The sequence below is a fragment of the Centropristis striata genome, chromosome 5 (assembly GCF_030273125.1).
Source record: "Centropristis striata isolate RG_2023a ecotype Rhode Island chromosome 5, C.striata_1.0, whole genome shotgun sequence".
NCBI lineage: Eukaryota > Metazoa > Chordata > Actinopteri > Perciformes > Serranidae > Centropristis > Centropristis striata.
The window spans coordinates 38,817,039-38,839,232 of record NC_081521.1 but is presented as its reverse complement, the minus strand read 5'-3'; the positions used below and the strand labels follow the sequence as shown (position 1 = coordinate 38,839,232).

General features: G+C 37.1%; 1 protein-coding gene across 7 annotated transcripts; it reads left to right on the top strand.

Moving 5' to 3' along the window:
• Positions 1-3,271: 3,271 nt before the first annotated feature.
• On the top strand, positions 3,272-21,624 carry LOC131971405 (glucose-6-phosphate 1-dehydrogenase). Of its 7 annotated transcripts, none has more exons than XM_059332833.1 (14): positions 3,272-3,291; positions 5,673-5,744; positions 7,338-7,459; positions 11,274-11,311; positions 11,432-11,540; positions 12,818-13,035; positions 13,273-13,431; positions 14,660-14,785; positions 15,321-15,414; positions 16,247-16,433; positions 16,526-16,761; positions 18,414-18,490; positions 18,680-18,772; positions 19,788-21,624. In XM_059332833.1, exons 2-14 carry the CDS (start codon positions 5,735-5,737, stop codon positions 19,876-19,878), a joined length of 1,560 nt encoding a protein of 519 aa, XP_059188816.1. In that variant the 5' UTR covers positions 3,272-3,291; positions 5,673-5,734; the 3' UTR covers positions 19,879-21,624. The 7 variants fall into 7 exon arrangements, with proteins under 7 accessions (XP_059188816.1, XP_059188819.1, XP_059188817.1 ...); XM_059332836.1 differs by lacking the exon at positions 3,272-3,291 and adding an exon at positions 3,336-3,496 and having other exon boundaries at positions 7,341-7,459; XM_059332834.1 differs by lacking the exon at positions 3,272-3,291 and adding an exon at positions 3,336-3,496.
• Positions 21,625-22,194: the final 570 nt, after the last annotated feature.

The following is a 22,194-nucleotide window of genomic DNA, read 5'->3' as shown; positions in this document are numbered from 1 at the left end:
AATTGTGGGCAGAATTTCCATCCAACAAATATATGTAGCCCAAACTCAAAACAAGCGCATCGATGCAATATAATGTATTTGAGTTAATGTAGCTCACTTTTTTACATTTGGTCGACCTCAAATCAAAAACATGTATGTATTGTATTTAAATTGAGTTACTTCAACTCATTTATGTCGAGGAGAGCTAAAATAAAGAAATTGTGTTCGTTCAACCTAAAAACATAGAATTGGAAAACTGAAAGTCATTCTTTTTGGGTTGAAGGGAAGGACAGGGGAGTCAATTAATACATTTTAGGTTACACTTCTTAAACTACTTTTGATTTGATTTTAATTGATATATTTTCATTAGACAAACAATACATTAATGTGTGACATCTAAGAAGGGCTTGAATCATTTTTTTGAGTGCATCCTATCGTGAGGATTGGATTTATTTCGGGGAACATCTTCTTCATTATACCATTGGAGCTAGCTGATAGATCAAACTTCTGCTGAATCCAGTTGGTAGACATCCAAAACATCTGTAAGTGCATACAACTGTTTTTTAAATGGTTGTTATTGCATATATTTCAGAAATAGCTGCATATGACTACCATTAGTGCTGGTTCCTATGGGAGCACCATTACCTTTGGGCAAGCAGCGGCCTACACTGTAAAAAAAAAATCTGTTTAATTTACGGTAAAATACCGGCAGCTGTGGTTGCCAGAACATCACCGTAAAAAAATACAGTGAGCGTATGTAAATATCAGCAAAAACTGTAATTTATACTGAATATTCCCATTACTTTTAGGATAATTGTTTCATCATGGTATTTCTCCATTAACTTTACATGAAAATGTTATATTTTTACAGCAAAACTGTGTGTTTTCTACAGTTTATGGCAGTAGAATTTAAAGTTTTATACTATTGTTTGATTTACAGTAATTAAAAGTTTCTACTACGGTGATGTACAATATTTAATTTTACGACCTATTTCTGATGCAGTTTGACAGTTTTTTACTGTAATTTAAACAAACATTTTTTACAGTGTATGTTTTACGTCACCATCTACAATGTAGTGCCGTTCTTAACTATGGGCTGTGCCAAATGAAGTGGAATTGTGTGAAGGTCAGAATAACATGAGGTGGACAGGTTGCCAGACACATAGAGACAGACATCTATTCTCTGACAGACTACTGGGTGCATGTCTTTGAAGCCGGAGCACCCGGAGAGAACCACGCTAACACAAGAAGCACAGAAGAGCCGGATTCAAACCTGCAACACTCTTGCAGGGAGGCGAAACTACACCACTGTATTGGCCAAATATTTATTTACTACACTGTAAAAAATGTTTGTAGAAATTACAGTAAAACACTGTCAATTTGCATCAGAAATAGGTCATAAAATTAAACATTGTACATCACCGTAGTAGATACTTTTAATTACTGTAAATCAAAGAATAGTATAAAACTTTAAATTCTACCGCCATAAACTGTAGAAAACACACAGTTTTGCTGTAAAAATACAAAATTTTCATGCAAAGTTAATGGAGAAATACCATGATGACACAATTATCCTAAAAGTAATGGGAATATTCTGTATAAATTACAGTTTTTGCTGATATTTACATTTACATACGCTCACTGTATTTTTTACGGTGATGTTCTGGCAACCACAGCTGTCGGTATTTTACTGTAAATTAAACAGATTTTTTTTACAGTGTACTACATCAATGTTCTGAATGTTGTATCCCCCACCTTTATGTGAAAACTTCTTCCACCATGTGATAAATGTATTTTCAAATATGAAGTGTTTATTTAATTCAAGTATTTTTACTTTAAAAGAAAAAGTATTTGTAAATGTTTTAATGAATCAATAATGAAGAGATTGGTTTTTTTTTTTTAAAAGACAAGGAAAGATTCTTGTTTTTCCTTCCTCATTTCTGTCTTTGTTTCCTCATACCTCACCCACATTGCTGAGCAGAATTAACTGCTCTTTCTGTGTCGAATATTCAGAAACTTCTACTTCTTTTTTTGCCATTGTTCTTACACCAACAATCTGGGAAAATGTGCTGTTTGGTTTCTTTAAAATCCCAAGAAAAGAAGACAAATTGTTAAAAAAAAAAAAAAAAAAAAAAAACTTAATTCAGAAATGTAAATTTAGCAAAAAAGACCAAATTTTGTTGTTTTGCTAAAGGGTGTTACACAGTATATGCAGTGTTGGAATGTTACAAAGTACATTTATTCAGGTACTGTACTTAAGTACTGTTTCAGGTACTTTTTTTGAGTATTTCTGCATATGTAACTTTATACTTCTACTCCACTACATTTTAGAGGCAAATATTGCACTTTAGATACTGGTTACTTTTTAGGTTGTTAAGATTTAATAGGAAAAAAATGCAATAAATTTAAAATGATTAGGCATGTTTATAAATTAAGCAACATAAAAGTATATTAAGTTGTTAAAATTAGCCCTACCTTGAGGAAAGTACAATGCATCTTACATAAATGCATCAAAAATAATAATCCAATTATAAATCTGCATGATGACAGTCTAATGACACTTTGAAGCAACATTAATGCTCATGATACTTGTCATGTCATGTTTCTGACAGGCTTGTGTGTCTTTTATGTAGACACCTTCAAAATAAAGTGTTGCCATATCTTGTTTAAGTCACAAAGGCATGTTAAAAAATTGCCTAAGTCATTTATTTCTCTTAAATTACATAATTTACACACATTGTTATTACTTAGCCACCCTTGTCAGTACATTTGGCTCTAGGCTTGACATCGGGCTTGTAACTGGAGAGTCGCTGGTTCGAATCCCGGTACTGACAGGTCTAGGACTGAAGTGCCCTTGAGCAAGGCACCTAACCCCCCCCTCCACAGCTCCCCGGGCGCAGTAATGTGCTGCCCACTGCTCCTTGCATGGTGTGTTCACTTGTGTGTAAAAAAAAAGGATGGATTAAATGCAGAGGTTGAATTTCCCCATTGTGGGATTAATAAAGTACTCTTCTTCTTCTTCTTTGTTACATCCTTTTTTGAGTGAAATGATCAATAAATGTCATATGTTATGTTAATGTTTTTTTTGTGTTTTCTGCAAAACACAACTGAAAAAAATGAGTTAGGCGATTATTTTAACAGGGTGACGAAAAGTATTTCTCCATCGACTCAACTCAAACTCAGCTGCAACTCAGCGTGCGCGTTCGTGTATTTGTGCGTGCGCGAGCATGTGCCTTTAAACCCCGCCCCAAACGGGCAGAGAGTCAATGACGTAACTGGGGTCGACAGTGATGGGAACTCGAGCGAGCGCTGGTGAGTTTCTAACAAACCAATAAAAATCTCTCAGTTTCCTCCTCTCTGTCAAAGCGAACCGGGAAGTAGGCAGGACTTAAAAATGCACACAGCCTCCACTGTTGTTCTGTCGCTGTGAGAGCGCGTGTGAAGTCAGTATCAACCTGTCGTCGCGTGTGCTTCAGAGGGTCTTAACCGCCAGGTTATCATCTCGTTAACGGACTTTGTGAGTAGCTTCTGTGGCGCTAACTTAACCTTGTTTACCGGTGCACGTGTAGCCAGAGGTAAGCTAGGTGCTGTTTGCTAACTTATTGTTTTGACTTGTCAAGTCATGCAGACACAGCAGCAAGGGGACCTAAGGGCTGATGATAGAGCGGTTTCGGTGTTAGTTAGCCCAGCATCCGGTCAGTTAGAGAACAGTGCAATTTAATAGCAGCATATTATGAGCTGTTTCATCTGCTAACTGTCCAGGAGCAACAAAATGTCAGCCCGTGTTATCTTGACGTATCCAGCTTCATTACGGTGTGCTGCAGCAACGTTTATCCCTCTAAATACGGGATTTGGGTGGAGGATTTCACTAATATCATTATGGTTTGTTGTGGGTCAGAAATCCACGGGCTGCACCCTCTGATTGTTGTTATAACATGTCATAGAGATCGTTTGCATATGTGACCTTACATGACTGTTGATGTGTGATTATTGTTTCCTTTTTTTTTTTTTTTTTTTTTAGAAATGCGTTGCAGATGTGTCATTAACAACGCAGCATATAGGCTTAGACTAGTTTAGTTAAGAGTGTAAATAAAGAAGCCTGTGTTGAAATCAAGGGGGAAAAGACTTCCTGATTCGTCTCTTTTAACACTTAAAATGAGTCATAAGGAAAGTTTGTCCTCTCCCTCAAATATGTTGATCCTTATCACTGAATGTTAACATGTCATATAGATCGTTTGCATATGTGACCTTACATGACTGTTGATGTGTGATTATTGTGTTTCCTTTTTTTTTTTTTTTTTTTTTTTTAGAAATGCGTTGCAGATGTGTCATTAACAACGCAGCATATAGGCTTAGACTAGTTTAGTTAGGAGTGAAAATAAAGAAGCCTGTGTTTAAATCAAGGGGAAAAAGACTTCCTGATTCGTCTCTTTTAACACTTAAAATGAGTCATAAGGAAAGTTTGTCCTCTCCCTCAAATATGTTGATCCTTATCACTGAATGTTGGATAAAGGAGGAAGTAAAGGACCAGCCAGTTGTTTCTTCCTGTTAGAGTTCATGCAGGAAAGCATCACTTTACATCACATTTTAATTATTTATTTCCAACTTTGAACGAATAATTATTGATTCATATGAAGATTGTTTTCTTGAATAATCGCCAGGTCTATAAAATAATGCATTTAAATGCCCCCCCTCCCATCTCCAGATATTTAATCTACAATTTTAGAAGATTAAGGAGCAAATATAAGTGTTTTTTTTTAACTAAAAAAATGTATTCCAGATTAATTTTCAAGGGACTTATCTTTGCAGCTCTTGGTTAATCGGTTATTCTTTTTTTATTTATTTTACTAATCAATCAATCAAGAAATGGCAGCAGTATTTAAAATAAATACAAAAATGATGTTGGCAAAAATCTGATAAATTTAAACCAAATAAATTTACAATTTTTTAAAACAGAGAAAAGCTGCAAATCAAATGTTCAATGCTAAAAATAGGGAATGTTTTACTTGAAAATTGATGAAATATTATTTCTGATCACGCTCCCCTGGTTCTGGTACTAGTTTTTCCAGATGCTGACTATACAAGGAGACACTGGAGACTAGATCCATTGTTACTTTCTGACAAGAGCTTTCTCTCACACATCTCTACACATAACTCTTTTCAGCATCAATAGAACACCTGATATGTCTAATAAAACAATTTAGGAAGCTATGAATAAAACAATTTAGGAAGCTATGAAAGCCTACACAAGAGGAGAAATCATATCATTCTTAGCATATGAAAATAAGTGCTCAAAGCAGAAACAGACTGACATTGCTAATCAGATTTTTAACATAGACCGACAGTATGCAAATTCACCCTTACCTGAACTGTACAAGGAGTGCTTGGAACTTCAGGCCGAATTTAACCTCCTTTCCACTCACGAAGTTGAAAGTCATTTACTTAGGAGTAAAAGTAACTATTATGAGCATGATGGAAACATTGGAAAGCTCCTGGCTGCTAAACTGCGTGGGGTGAGAGTGAACTTATCGCTGGAGTACGGACTGATAATGGATGTATAACATCTCACCAGAAAGAGATTAATGACAAGTTTAGAACCGTCTACTCAAACTTATACTTTTCAGATTGTACAGCAGACTGTAATATTATGGAAAATTTCTTTTATAACCTTGACTTACCGTCTCTCTCTCAAGACCTGAGAAATAACCTTGATGCGCCAATCACCCAGGAGGAAATTTCAGCAGCAATATCATCCATGCAATCAGGTAAATTCTCTGGCCCAGATTGGCTTTCATCAAATGAAAAAAAAAATCCCTGCTGATTTTACCCCCATCTTGTGCTCAGTGTTCTCTGATTCCAGGTGCACTCCCTCCCTCGTTCAATCAGGCCTGTATACCCTTGTTGCTGAAAAAAGGCAAAGACCCACTAGATTGTACTTCATATAGACCAATTTCATTACTAAACACGGATGTTAAGATTCTCGCCAAAGTTTTGGCCCACAGACTGGAGGATATCATTCCTTCTGTAATATCGCCAGATCAAACTGGATTCATTAAAAGACGTCAATCGTTTTACAATATTCGACGGCTAGTTAACATTCAGTACTCCCCCAAGCATGTGGATTCAGAGTGCCTTGCCTCTATGGATGCTGAGAATGCATTGGATAGAGTAGAGTGGAACTATCTTTTTTTTACGCTGGAAAAATTTGGTTTTGGTTCTGTCTTTTTATCCTGGATCAAAACATTGTATAAATGCCCTTCAGACTGTTTGACCAATTATCATTACTCAGAATACTTTGATTTACACCGTGGGACCCAGCAGGGTTGCCCAATGAGCCCACTCCTTTTCATGATCGCCATTGACCCTCTTGCAATTGCCTTGCATAGCAGTGGGTGGGTACAGGGAATATGGAGGGGAGGAGTTTAACACAAAGTCTCGTTGTATGCAGACGACCTACTTCTGTTTGTTTCAAAACCACTTCTCTACCGGAAGCCCTCATTATCTCAGACAATTTCAGTCAATTCTCAGGATATAAACTCAACTTAAATAAAAGTGAACTATTTCCAATCAATAACAAAGCTCCTAAACTTTACTATATCGTCCTCCCAATAAAGGCGGTGAAAGATCTCTTTAATTACCTCGGAATTTGTGTCACTAGAGAATTCAAAAACTTATTTAAATCTTCTTAAATTTTCTCACTTTTTGATTAGGCAAAACAGATTTTATCAAAGTGGTCTCCTTTGTCTCTGTCCCTTATTGGAAGAATAAACTCAGTTAAAATGACATTGCTTCCAAAGTTCCCCTCCTTATTTTAATGTCTTCTCATTCTCATCCCCAAATCATTTTTTAGAGCCCATGACTCATTAATGACATCTTATATTTGGAATGGTAAACACCCTCGGCTGCGGAAAGCATTTCTCCAAAGACCCAAACAGGCAGGAGGAATGGCTCTGCCTAATTTCCAGTACTATTACTGGGGACAATTTAGGAAAAGTTTTAGGAAAGAAAGACAATTGATTAAAAAATGATAATCAAAATGCTTGATTAATGACTAATAATAATTTTAAGCACCACACAGTATATTTTATTTGGTATTAAAATCTTGTTTACTTACACAGTAAGTGAAATGTCAGTGCAGACTTTTTAAATCTATTTGCAATGATTCACCTATTAGCAAGGTCCAAAGGTTAGCAGAAATATAGAGTTAAACATGGTTCTGTTGCACATTGTGTTCTTTTTTTGGATGTTATTTTTATACAACTAAGTAACTCTATTAATCTTCTTGATGGCTGGTTTAACATGTCACAGAATGCTGTTAAATTTTGATTTACTGGAATTTCTTTTTGTCTGCTTTTTAGAAGAAATGGCAAACATCCCCCTCTCGCGCTCTGAGGTGTTTGGGGAGCTGAGGAAGGAGCTGCATGATGATAAAGAGTTCCGTCAGTCCGACGCTCACGTCTTCATCATCATGGGAGCATCGGTGAGAGCGGGGGAGGGGATTCATATTCCAGGCAAAAAAAATTATACATACAGTAACAAGGCAAGGCAAGGCAAGTTTATTTATATAGCACAATTCGGACACAGGGACATTCAAAGTGCTTTACAGGGGCAAGATTAAAATACATAAAACACATTAGAAGACATTTAAAAGCAAATAAAAAAAAAATAAAAAAAAGTGAATGAATAAAACATTTAAGAGCGAATGAATACAAATTACAGGTTAAAATGGAAACAGAAAAGTCTTCAGACTTGATTTAAAAGAGCTGAGAGTTGCAGCAGACCTCAAGTTCTCTGGGAGTTTGTTCCAGAGATTTGGTGCATAAAAACTAAACGCTGCTTCTCCTTGTTTAGTCCTTATATATATATATATATATATATATATATATATATATATATATATATATATATATATATATATATATATATATATAATATAACTCTGGGGACTGTAAGTAGACCTGTCCCAGACCACCTAAGGGCTCTGGACGGCTCATAACGTATCAGCAGATCGGTAATATATTTTGGCCCTAGACCATTTAGGGCTTTATAAACCAACATTAATATTTTGAAGTCAATTCTTTGAGTGACAGGAAGCCAGTGTAAAGACCTCAGAACTGGGGTGATGTGATCCAATTTTGTGGTCCTGGTAACACTCTCTAATGGGCACAGGTAATGCAAGGTACACTGATGGTCTGGATTACACACAATGTAGGGTGTCATTCAGAAAATAATGAATCTTTTAGGAGCAACCAGAAGCATGTACCTATTTTTATTATATTAGTGGTCCATCTAAAGTGCAGGTCACCCAGATAAAACATATTGGCGAACAAAGAGAGTGTTGTAATCTTTAAAAATACTGCAATAATTGCACATGATGTGATTAAGGAAATGTTGAAACTGATTTCAGCAAGCTTATGCAAACAAGCAGCACACAGTCATCCGAGCTTTCAAAAGTCTAAAAGAGAGACGGTGAAAACCTCAAGGTTCCTCTTTGCTTGACCTTCTGTAGTGTGTGTCTGTGTGATTGCTTTGACTGGCTGTTCTTCAAAAACAAGCATTAATGTGTAACCTGACTGTTACAAAGAGGAACTTTTTAAAGTTTACTTTAGCTTACTTTTAAAGATATTTAATTTAATAATTAAATAAACATCACTATTTATGTATTGTATTAACAAAAAAAAAAGTTAATAGTTAAACCTTTTTTTGGTTTTAGGAGCCACAAGGCAACTTTAATTGCCCTCCAACACTGTGTCCAATTCTCTTTAGACATCCATGCAACTTGCAATCAATGCCTTCATTGTTGTTATGTGAAAATGACTGGCGTTTAATATGCATGCCTAAACAAGATAATTTCTTTCAATGATTTAAAAAAAAAAAAAGTTAATTCTTTGTTCCATCACAATCATGTGATACGAAATGACCTCTTTTCACTTTTTTACTATTTCCTCATATCAGGTGTCGGATTTAGGAACTAAACCCATTTGAGAAATTCTTAAACTTTGTACCGGTAAACCTGTTTCCTCATTTCTTTGTTGCATGATCTTTTTTCTCTCTTTATCAGGGCTTCAGTCTATCCAAAAGAATCTTGTTCTCACCTGCCTGATGACTTAAATAACACATGCATGCATGTGCTCATGAAAACACAGTTTTACAGAAACATGATTGTATCTATGAGAAAATGTAACCAGCTTTGCTTTCACTTCTCAAACCATATTTTATGTAAAATAGTTTTTCAAAATAACCTTTTTTTCTTCTATTTTTGTCTCCAAAAAGAGAGGGAGAAGAGGCGAACAATGACACAATGCAGAACATTTCAATGTTCCAATGTGACAAACTGCAAGGCTTTACTTTCTATACTTAGAATCTTTACCCTCTCTTAGCATGTTAAAATACTTAAAAAATCAGTTTTTACGGAACAATGTTGTTGCTTTTAACAAGTACCATTATTTGACATCTTTAGACTGTTAGTCTGCTGCTGTTATTCTATCGTGACCAGGACTCCCTTGCATAGGAGATATTGTATCTCAATGGGACGTTTCTGGTTGAATAAAGGTTAAATAAAAATAAACAGCTTTATACACTCCCGGTCAAAAGTTTTAGAACACCACAATTTTTCCATTTTTTTATTGAAATTCAAGCAGTTCAAGTCAAAGAACAGCTTGAAAGGGTACAAAGGTAAGTGGTGAACTGCCAGAGGTAAATAAAAAAAGGTAAGCTTAACCAAAACTGAAAAATAATGTACATTTCAGAATTATACAAGTAGGCCTTTTTCAAGGAACAAGAAATGGGTTAACAACTTAACTTTATGGAGTCTTGGGCTATTTTGTCCATTTTTGAATTCTTTTCATGTCTTTGTAAGTCATTTTGTGTCTTTTTTTGGTCATTTTGTGTCTTTTGGTGTCTTTTTTGTCATTTTGTGTCTTTTTTTAGCCCTTTAGTCCAACATAAAATGTGATTTTGAATCTTTTTTTACTTTCAAAACACTATCATGCTCAATAAAGAATTTTAAATGTTGCAAATGTGCATTCATTTAAGAGTACACTGAGACATTAAACTGCATCATTTTCAATTAAATTCTGGAAAAGTTGGTGTGTTCTAAAACTTTTGACCAGTAGTGTATATATTTTTTTCAGTTCGTGTGAGTTTTTGAAAATCTATGCAGGCTTCAGTCATTCATTGGTCGTGTCCTTCTGACTTGAACTGCTCTCTCTTCTGAGAAAAGAGAGTGGCGCTGTTGCTGTTTTTTGCAGTGTCACTGGCAGTCAGCGTTTTTCTTTCAATGTGATTCACAGGCAGGTCAGGGGAAGGGCTTTGCTGTGTGTAATCTCACCCTGCTTGTATTTGTTTTACAGATGTAATATGTGTGGAGCTCTTTTTAAATGGCTACACTGCAAGCTACTTTTGGATCCTTATCACCACATAAAGTCATACAGTCACTCCACATTTTCAAATATTTACTGACAGCTTATAATTCAATAGTTGGAGCTGTTCTGTTTCATAATGACATGAAAGATTTGTTCAACAGGTTTGTCTATTTGTAGGACATATCAGTTCAACTTGATGGGCAATTTTTTACACCTTAGTGTTACATTCAAGACACATTTCTGTTCAGTTAATCTCATCTATAGTTAATATATAATCACACAACCGTAAACAAAGAAACAAGGCTGCAAATTGAGTTGAATTCCCAGAGGAATATAGTGTCTTAAAGGGATATATTAGGTTTTGATTAATGCCAAAAGTACACTGTTATGCAACGTTTATTTTTAATGAAGTTTATCTGTAATGTCCTGACTTGTCCTTGTATTGATGTTTGGTCATGTCTCATTTCTGAGCTCTTACTATCAGTGTCTGGCCCTGACATGTTCTTTATGTGGTATACATTAGAGGCTTTGTGTTGTCTTGTGAAACTTGTCATACACTGTCAAGAGTTGAATCTGCTAGTTAAACCAGTAAGCAACAGGTTCTCCAGCATGACTACAGTGAGCTCCAGGACGGTCTATTGTCTCCAACCTGTTTGTTGCTGGTTGCTACTTGCTCTCAGTGGGATTATTGAGGTTGTGCAATTCTTAAATAAGCCAAAGAAGCCTACTTACCTGTTGCCAGAGAGTGTGGCCTGACTGTCTGACCTGTAATGCTACAACATCCTTTGTCATGGAAAATAATTACCACTCTGGCAAAGTGCACTGCTTAAATAAAGCTGCACAGCAACTCTTAACACAGAAATAGCACTTAATGATTGTGTTTGTGACCTGCAGGCTTTAATATTTCTGATTGTGTGTTTGCACCTGTAGGGGGATCTGGCTAAGAAGAAAATCTACCCAACTCTCTGGTGAGTAAACCTCTGACCCCTGTGAAAGGATTTTACATCCGTAGCACAGCAAACTGTGGAATGATACTCCTCTAATCTGGACTGAAGTCTGTGCCATATGTTTGTCCTCCTCTCTACCAGGTGGTTGTACAAAGATGGCCTCCTCCCTGAGCAGACGTATTTTGTGGGCTTTGCACGCTCTGACTTGACAGTTGATGCCATTCGGACTGCTTGCATGCCATACCTGAAGGTAAAACTGGACTTTTTTTTTTTTTGGAGTGAAGATTTACAGCAGATATTAGCAAACTAATATATAAAAACTATGTAAATAAAAATGCTTCAAAGCAAGAAAACAATATGACAATATGTGCAGATCCATCTTCCATTCCTCCCTCTTATTCCCTCTTTTTCTCTTCTTCCCTCCATTTACTTAATCCATAAATCAATGATGAACCTACAGAGAATCATCACCTTTATCTGCAGCTCCACAGCTTTATAGAGCTTTATAGTGAGGTTCAGCCGTCCAGCCCAGAGCTCTTTGGAGAAAATATAGTTTTTTCTGCTGCCCCCTACTGGCCAAAAGAAGATATGCTATGCTGGTTTTCAGGCTGTCAGCTCCTATAGATGCTTTGCTTTGTGAAAGCAGGAAAAGCACAGGTGTTTTAACAATGGCTGCATTCTATTAGGTGTCCCAGGAATGCTGTCTCGTTGATGCACCTGCATTTCCTGCTTTGACGAGACAAAATGCCTGCCATTAAAAAGCTCTTTTTCCTCCTTTTTAGAAGCACAATAAATCAAGGCTTTACCGAGTGTAGTTTTCTTTTCTTTTTTTTACATTAAGAGTTTCATTTGAGGTTTTCAAATGAGGCTTTCATCATATTTTATGACATCATGTTACACAATTCATCGGACTAAATAAATTATTCATTCATTCATTCATTATCCTTAGCTGGGCTGACACATAGATTAATACCAATTAAACATAAGTGCATGTTTTTGGACTGTGGGAGGAAGCCGGAGTAGACAGGCAGAACATGCAAACTCCATATGGAAGAGCTGCAGGCCAGAGTTGAACTGACGAACCTCTTACTGTGAGGCAATAGTGCTAACCGCCTAACCACTGTAGCAACAAATAAATTAGGCTTATTTTATGAAATCAACTTTCTTTAATGAATATATAATATATATACTTGTCAGTTTAAACCATAGACTGTATATAAATAATGGACGTATTCACTGTGACGTCATTAGTGTAGCCTCATCTTTATCTGAGACTGCATATAGATATAAGAGATTTAAACTTACTGAATAGGCATGCAAAAAAAGGTGTGCATCATGTGAATTTTGATTCAGAATTCAAATGTTAATGCTGAAGCTTGGAAGAATTTGATACAGCCGTACTTCTTAACAACAATCTTTCATTGTTATGTATTGTCCATTCCTCAGCTCCTCATTCTGCTTTTTTTTTTTCCAAAAACATCCATATTAAATCCATTCTTGTGTAAATGTTCCCACTTTCTGACTCAGGTGGCCGATAAAGACGCAGAGCGGTTGTCAACCTTCTTCAGCAGGAACACGTACATCAGTGGGAAATATGCAGAAGAGAATTCCTTCTCCAACCTCAACACGCACATCCTGTCTCTGCCCGGAGGCCCCGAGGCAAACCGTCTCTTCTACCTGGCGCTGCCACCCACCGTATACCACGATGTTACCAAGAACATCAAACAATGCTGCATGAGCACAAAGTCAGTATACTTTTGTTTTTCTTACTGTTGCTTTGTCACACTTCAGAGAGCTTAAACTGCCGGCAGTGAGCAGCATGTCTTAAAGCTCCAATGATGACCTTTAGTGTACTTTTTTTGGAAATTTCTTTATGTACAGAGTGCCAAAAGCGTAACCGTTTTATATGCAAATCATTGTTGTTTGACTGCATTTTATTACAGAAAGTAATTATTCTTTCTTGTGTTGTGTTTGTTGTGTAGAGGCTGGAACAGGGTGATCGTAGAGAAGCCGTTTGGACACGATCTTCAGAGCTCTGAAGAGCTGTCCACTCACCTCTCAAACCTCTTCACTGAAGACCAAATCTACCGTATTGATCATTATCTGGGCAAGGAAATGGTGCAGAACCTCATGGTGCTCAGGTGAGAAAACCTTCAGATAAGGGTATTTACTTTTTATTGGTTTTTGAAATTAACCAACAATCAACATGAAGACCTATAGACAAATACAGAAAATATCAAAGAAAAAAGTAAAAGTGTACATAAGGGGATTGGAAAACACCCCAAAATAAATGAATAAATAAAATAAAATAAAAAGGGGAAAGGTACAAAGAAATGAAAGTATTCTGATTGTCCAATCTGAGATTACCTGAAATCCGGTTTTATGGTAGAGACATATGTAATCCATTTTTGCCATAAAATAAATAATAATAAATACCTCTTTTTGTGTTCTTAAATTGAAAGTGGATAAGGGTGTTTTTAAAAAAAATGTTTTACATTACTTTAAATCTGAAAAGTTTGCAGGTAAACATGAAGAGCAACATAGTCTTAGTGAGGCTGGAGCACCTGGATTTATAATTAAGCAGTAAATGTAAAGAAGATACACCCACTAATATGTTGCATATTAAGAAATATCAGATTGTAAAAATAATTTGGGAGAATGTTTTACAAGACCAGAAATATAGAAGAATATAAACTGTTGATGGGAGGAGTCCAGTAATCCAATTATGTTTGTCAATTAATAGAGTATTCTAATGAGGTTAGATTAAATTACTGGCACTGATGTGGGGAGAGCAATAAGTATCATGGATACAACATTTTAGTGCATACTGTTTTTGAAGCAAGAGCAAATACTACCTGGTTTAACCCATTGAAGCCTGGAAAGCGGATACGTTGTTTTGTAGTATTTGTATAAGCTCTGAAATACTTTTTGAATTTCATTTCTATCTGCTACAGAGGCTGAAAAGTCTATTTAGTAGAAGCTTTGACACTTTTGTTGAATTTCCAGAAAAACTTCAGGTTTTAGGGGCTTATTTTAAAATTGCCCAGAGGTTTTACAGGCGTTTCAGGCCTCAATGGGTTAACACCAATCAATAAAAATGAAATTCTTTGTGTGGACAAAGGAGATGTTTTAATAAATTTATTTTAAGGCAGTTTAATTATGCAACACTTCAGTTTCAGCTGGTGTATGGTTTAGAAAGACCTCCCTGAATAAGGAGAACTAAACAAAGAAAACAGAAATTGGCCTCTAACCAAGAACAAGAACAGAAGATAATAGTTTATGCATGTTGTCACAAGCAGATGTCTTTCCATGCTGTTTGTTTGTGAGAGCCCCACTGAGCAGAGAATGATGATGTGATGCTCATTACAGGTTTGGGAATCGAATCTTCGGGCCGATCTGGAACAGGGACAGCGTGGCCTGTGTTGTTCTCACCTTTAAAGAACCTTTTGGCACTCAGGGACGAGGAGGCTACTTTGATAATTTTGGCATCATCCGGTGAGTGGAGATAAAGAAATCCTTAAAGTTTGTCTTTATGTTGTAATATTAAAGTTGAATGCTTTGCTAACCAGGGTTGAAATGAAGTTTTATAATAATGAGCAGAGAGCAGTTTCTCTAGCCTTTAAACCTAAATCCTGAATTTCTTCTTGCTGTATGTTGTAATCAGCACTTTACTTTTTTCTAAATAATTGCTTGAAAATCCCTTTTTAGCTGCTATACAGCTGTTTAGACCTAGACTTACTAACGATCTTTAGTCAAGGACAGTTCTAGTCAATAAGGCAGTGATAGAGATGAACATTGCAAGTAAATCACAGTGCGGTGCTTTCCTACTTCTATAGCTAACCTCCTGCCGAGGAACTATTTAACCCTTACCAAATTCATAAGGCACACTACCTGTCCATATCAGTTCATGTCAAATTAAATGCGACAGACACAAATGTACCCCAAGGAGCACTGTGTAAAATATTATGTCATATATCATTTTACTGAACTTGCTGACTTCCCTTTGTGTGACCACCTTTCTCCTGATCAGCGACGTCATGCAGAACCACTTGCTCCAGATGCTCTGCCTGGTTGCGATGGAGAAACCAGCTTCCACCAGCTCTGATGATGTCAGGGATGAAAAGGTACATTATCTGACAATCCTCAGCACCTCCTCAAACACTACTGCAAATACAACCTCGATTCCAGAGTACTCCTGTGTTATGGTTGATGTTTCTTAGGCCCCGTTCACACGAGGGCGCTCGCGGGTGAAAACAACAAAATATTTTATCGGAAGTGCCTTTCGTTTAGACGGTGACGGCGTTTTGGGGGCTTAAAGACGCAAAAATCTGAAACCACCTTCCAAAGTGGAAAAGTTAAATCCTCTCCTCCGTAGCGTGTCATCTACACTGACAAGACACAAAACTCTGATCTGATCTGCTCACGTCACATATGTGTTTACGTCACATACATGCTCCAGTACAGGAAATAAACAAACGTGGGATTATTTCCATGGTGGGACCTTCAAGCTTCTCTGGCAGCTCTAATAAACTTACAGGAGTCTTTCCACCAAATGTCCAGGATATGTACAGATAGTATTAGTGAACAGAGAAGGATCTGGAATTACCTCCATCACATTCTGGATGCAGCAATTGGTCGGAGGCGAGCCAGACGGCTGTGAACGAGACCTGGGAGATCTAGTGATGGTGGAGAACTTTGTGGAAGGAGTAGCTGATGAAAATGTGTGGCGTGAAAACTTCTGCATGCCCAAAGATGCTCTTATCACTTTAAGTGATGTCGCCTGGCTGCATACAATCCAATTCCACACACTTTTGCGTCACCGTATGCAGCAGATTTCCTCCTGAAAACGCTCGTCTAAACGAGGAATAAAAAGTGAAGACGCGACGCCACTTTTGCGTCTTCTGTTCAGACCGTCCTCGTGTAAACGGGGCCTAATAGATGTTTGATCTCTTGTAGGTGAAGGTGCTGAAGTGCATCGCTCCAGTGTCCATCTCAGATGTGGTGCTGGGTCAGTATGTGGGGGATCCAGAGGGCGAGGGAGACGCCAAACTGAGTTACCTTGACGATCCCACAGTTCCTAAAGGATCGACTCAGGCCACCTTCACCACCGCTGTACTGTATGTGCACAACGAACGCTGGGACGGTAAACACACCTTTACAAAACAAACCCCACTGACCTCGCATTCCCCAGCGCTGCTTCATAATGCACTGGCATTCAAATGTTTCTCTCCTCAGGAGTTCCTTTCATCCTTCGCTGTGGAAAAGCTCTGAATGAGAGGAAAGCCGAGGTGCGGCTGCAGTTCACGGATGTCCCAGGGGACATTTTTGGAAGTCAGTGTCGCAGGAATGAGCTGGTGGTGCGCGTGCAGCCCAACGAGGCCGTCTACGCCAAGATGATGAGCAAGAAACCCGGCGTCTACTTTAGCCCTGAGGAAACTGAGCTGGACCTCACCTACAAGAGTAGATACAAGGTAGGGCCAGGTTTATTTGTTACATCAACAACATCAGTAAGCTCTGAGACAGACACTTGCTGAAATGTGTCAAAAACTGCAGGACTAGTGGGGGAGACAGCAGGATCTACTGCAGATGGCAATAGCAAGGACTTAATATCCGAGATCTTGTTAATAAAAAACCTTAAAAATATATACATACACGGAAGAAATAGGAAATAAAAATAGAATAAATAAATATAATAAAACAAAATAGACTTTTTACATGGGCTGTGCTTAAAACTGTGTCCTTAGATATTGTTCAATAAATTGTCCTTGTGGAGTTCAGTTCAGAGATAGCCCTGGGGAAAAAGCTGTCTCTGAACCTGCTAGTCCTCACTTTCTGTGACCTGTAGCTAACTGCTTTGCAGAGAGAAATCTAACACAGGCACAATTTTAATTAGAACTGGTGATTTAAATAACCACGAAAAAGAATCTTGTTAAAGCTATCTATGCAAAAGTAAAAGTAGTAGTACAGCACCTTTTCATACGAAGAAATGCAGATCCAAGAGCTTTACAATAAGGAAATGACATTACATAAATACACATGCAGTTTAAATTAATAAAAATGGCTTTAAAAATTGATTTATAATATGAAAAAATAAAAAGACTTATAATGATGATATAATTTGAAAACAATAGTAAAAAGACAGAAGATATTTTATAGTAATAAAAATAAAGTTTAGAAATGTAATAAATAGAATGCACGAGTGAGTAAGGGTGCTTTCACACCTGAAAGTCCGAACCAAGGTCCGTGTTCTGTTACATTGTATACATTTGGTCCGGTTGGTTTTGGTTTCACACTGCAAAAAGAAGAACGAACTTTACAAGACAATTCTACTGGACACGTCATCTCCCTGTGGACTTCCGCGGCTCATTTTGTTTTGGTTACGATGCGTTGTTAGGCCGGCCGGCATCTGACCTCAGTGTTACTTCCTTAACGTGTTTACACTAAATGAATCCAGCGAGCCACCTTTTACTCCGTTTGAGTCCTTCTCCCATGCGTTATTTCAGTCTTGTGGCAGTGAAGGTTTCCGCCTCAGCACGTTGTGCACACAATTAAATGTTTGTCCTTGGTCTTGTGTTACCTTGCCGCTGATTAGTGATGGTGCTCACCTGCTGAGGCGCGCCGCGGAGCAACGCATACGCCGTAGCGCGTATGCAGCAGCACGGCCGCTGTCACACACACACAGCTGAACCTCCAGGCAGATAGCCGCAACAAATACTTTTGCTGGTCTTTTGCTACCAGCAGCACCAGCTTAATAAGCAATACGTGAGAGTGCTTGGTATTCGCAAGTACCGTAATTCGAGAGCAGAAGAAGAAAAAAAACTTCCTGTCATTGATACGAAGGTCCGAACTATAAAAAAGTTGTTTTCACACTGCAAAAGGTTCGGACCTTGGTTCATTTGGTCCGGACCGAGACCACCTCTTTTGGTCGGATCAAACTGAAAAGCCCGAAAGTCCGGACCAAACGAGATAGGTGTGAAAGCGCCCTTTAAATACAACACTATAAAAGAATTGCAGCAGTGCCTAAGTTGAAGCTAAGTGCAAAAAAAAGAGTATCAGTGCTTTGATATCTTCAATTTCATACCATATTTCTCTTAACAATGTGAAATGTGTGTCTTGTTTTCAGGATGTGAAGCTGCCGGACGCTTACGAGCGTCTCATCCTGGACGTCTTCTGTGGGAGTCAGATGCACTTTGTACGCAGGTCTGTCTTTGTTTATCTCTGCTGTTTGGTCATATTACTACTTGTAAACTAAACTTGCCAGTTCTTCACACTAGATGGCGATACAGTGCATCTCTGCCTCAACAAAAACTGTCCATGTAGATTTTATTTGACTGTGTTCGACTCTGTTGTTTTGTCCTTCACCACATGTTGGATTTTTTGTTTTTGCAGTGATGAATTAAGGGAAGCATGGAAGATCTTCACACCTCTTCTTCATTACATAGACAGAGAGAAGCCCAAACCTATACCTTACAAATATGGAAGGTAAGAAATGAGAATAATAAGAACCAGTTTCTTTATACAATGTTTTGTATACTTAATGCTGTGTTCCCCCACACTTTATATGTCAATGATTACCAACAATGAAGGTAGTGAATTACATTTTTTTTTATTATTGTTTTTTGACATAATATAGTATGGCTTTTTTTAAAAATGTATTTATTTTTTCGATTTTTGGATAATGGTGTTTTTCTGTCGTTTCTGGAAATATTAATCTTTAATATGTACCAGCATACTATCATTTGGCAATTTTTAGGTATTTTAAAATTTGACCGTATGCCTTTTTTTTAATTCTTGAAAATCCCGTAATATGGTTGTCATTTTTGGGCAAACTATACTACTTAATGTATCAACAAACTATAATTGAGACATTAACATTTTTAGGCATTTTAAAGTTTGACGTTTTCTAAATTTTTCGACATAGTATAGTATGGCAATTTTTTCTGTAATTTCTGGACATTATGCTTTAATGTGTATTAACAGACTAGAATTAATAATTATAATAATAGAATATAATTATATTTTTTTCTTTTTTTAATTTTTTAATTTATTTTACACTTTATGTCATTGATTAGCAACAATTAATGTGGTGATGATTTGTTGTTGTTGTTGTGTAGTGGCAGATAAAAACAGAAGGTTTGTTTAAGTAATACCAATGCTGGTTTTGATGAAAAAGATAATTATTTTTCTGATTTAAAGTTATTGTATCAAACACTGCAGTGCTGGAAACCAGGAAAATGGCACATTTTGGCCCCATTGGGCAAACGAATGAGAAAATGTGTCAATCTGGTGGAAAATGGCAACAATTGAGTCTGCAATTTGGTTGCATAGTTTATACACTTATTATATGAGTTGATGTTGAAATTCCAAAAGTTAAAAAGTACAAAAACCTCACACCCAGGACGAAATTTATGTTTTATACATTAACAAAATGACCAGAAATGCCTCTAGTGATGCACAACTGTTAATACAAAGTGTTGATTGTTTCTTCTCTTTTTAGCCGCGGGCCAACCGAAGCGGACGACCTTGCGAAGAGAGTTGGATTTCGCTATGAAGGCACGTACAAATGGGTCAACCCTCACAGACTGTGAATGTGATGAGATGAGGGAGGAGTAGAGGTAGAACAGTAGAGGAGGTGCAGCGAGGGAAGTGAGCCGTGTTCGATACCGAGGAAGGAGGCGTTTCCACTGTGTGGATCCATCGCACTAGCAGGAAGAAGCTTTTATTTCTCAGGTATGACAATTATTCCTTTGAGCCAGTTCATCAGACATTCAAAAGAGAATTGAGAATTTATCATGGGCTTATAAAAGATTTGTCAGTAGTTTTATTTTTCCCTTTGTACATTCACAGCAACTCGCCATGTTTTTATATGAGAGGTGGGACCAAGTCTGTGGAAGCCCTGAGAGGCAAATAGGGCAGAAATAAATGTGGTGATTCATTTTTGTTTATGGCTTATGAACAGGTGAGAAAAAAAGGTTTTGCTTGGGTAATTAAAGTAATATTTAATTCAACCTGTGAAACCGGAGCAACAGGACCATTTAAGTTTTTAAGCATCCTGTGTCCAAAATGAGTATTGCAACAATAAACTACATTGTGATGCCCATGCTCTAAACCAGGGATGTCAAACTCAAATACACAATGGGCCAAAATTTAAAACTTGAATAAAATCGCGGGCCAACATTGAACAAATTAACCTTTTAATATTTACCAAACATGTTTTGCTTTAACATTAAATATGGAACCAGCAACACTTATAAACATACAATATATAACTAAATAGTGCAGACATGCAAAATCAAATTTCAAATAAAAAACACATCAGTGTCATTAATTTACAATAATAATATAATAATTTGGTATTGCCTCGCGGGCCAAATAAAATTACACTGCGGGCCAAATTTGGCCCGCGGGCCAGAGTTTGACACCCCTGCTCTAAATAATGAAATGCAATAAATAAATGTCATTCTGCTAGCAATCAATTAATATATTTAATCCTGGCAGCTGTATTGCAGACAAAAAAAAAATCTTTAATCTTGAATAAAGACTATTTTGACAAAAAAAAATTCACCTGTTCTAAAAGTCACAAACACAGGAAAGAAAACAATGTACATCAGAATGAGTGCTAGATTATTATTTTTTCTCTCACTTGCTTCTCAGGGCAGTTTGAGAAGGAACAAAACAAAATCAGACTAATTGTGAAAAAGAAAAGAACTGTCTGCTGAACTGGCTCCATGTCCCTGTCTCTATTAATGAGGTCTTAATTAGTTTGGATGGTAAATGGAATAACTGAGTAACAAAAAGACACTGAGCTGAGTCATGCAGGCTCAGTGTAAGCACTGTACCAAAGATGGTAACAACACAGACGAGACGAGGAACAACAGGAATGATTGTTCACCAGCTGTCACTCTTAATAACCATCGTGATTGTAAACACCATTATGCTTTGACTGCAGTTATTAATCATGCTTCGTGGAATTTCTTTTTACAACTTGCGTGCTGTTTTTGCCTCCTCTTTAAGATAAGATAAGACTCTGCGGTCTACAAACTGCAATGCAGCCGTTTTTCTTCAAAGCATTCTTACTGAAATAGTCTTAATGTCCTTATGGACAAACAGAACAAGCTCCGTCTTGTTTAGTAGCCTCCCTCTGAGCTTCATTCCCTTTGTTTACATTATGTTCTTCAGGTTTATTTAAGTTGCTGATGTTCATTCCGTATTTGAAGTCTATCACAGGTCAACAGTGAATGTCTTTGTACTGAATAATGCTGTTAACTGCACACTCATATGTAATGCTAGCTACATTTCCACTATTTGTAATAAAGTCGTTTTGCTTCAGTGTGGTTCAAGCTTTGTGGTTTCTCTTTTTCGGAGCACCGAAGTCACTAAATTATTTTCTGAAAGCTGCATCAGCAGTTAAAAGTTTCACTCAGTCTTTGAGGTTATGTAATTATAGTCTTTAAGTACATTTAGTACTGTAGTGTGTCCAAAAATGAACACCATATTATGGGATTTCCAAAATTTTAACCCATAAGAACCCATGGTGACACCCGTGTAACAAACACTTTAAATCTTCTATAATCTCCCATATTCAGCTTTATGCTTCACCTTAACTCATTAAACCCCTAAACGACGTATACTCAGCACCCTGGTGTGGTGGTCATGTGACTGTGACAAGAAGTGACTTCTCCAAAATGTGGGTGTGACTGGAAACAGAAATGTGAAAAAGTAGCTAATTACAAAAAGCGTATTTTTTGTTCCGAGGCTAAGTTTAAACCCATTTAACAATTCTAATCCATTAATAGTTTGTCCTTTATTGCATTTAACTTGTTCTGACCATATCTCCTGAACAAATTAAAGTCACAATTTTGATAAATGTCATGGAGATGCAAAAGAAAAAGGCAAATTTGTGT

Excerpts from the sequence above, each read along its gene's own strand:
- LOC131971405 (XM_059332833.1), top strand. Across the intron at positions 13,432-14,659 it reads CAGAACCTCATGGTGCTCAG|GTTTGGGAATCGAATCTTCG; the intron begins GTGAGAAAACCT and ends TGCTCATTACAG. Across the intron at positions 16,762-18,413 it reads CCTACAAGAGTAGATACAAG|GATGTGAAGCTGCCGGACGC; the intron begins GTAGGGCCAGGT and ends TCTTGTTTTCAG.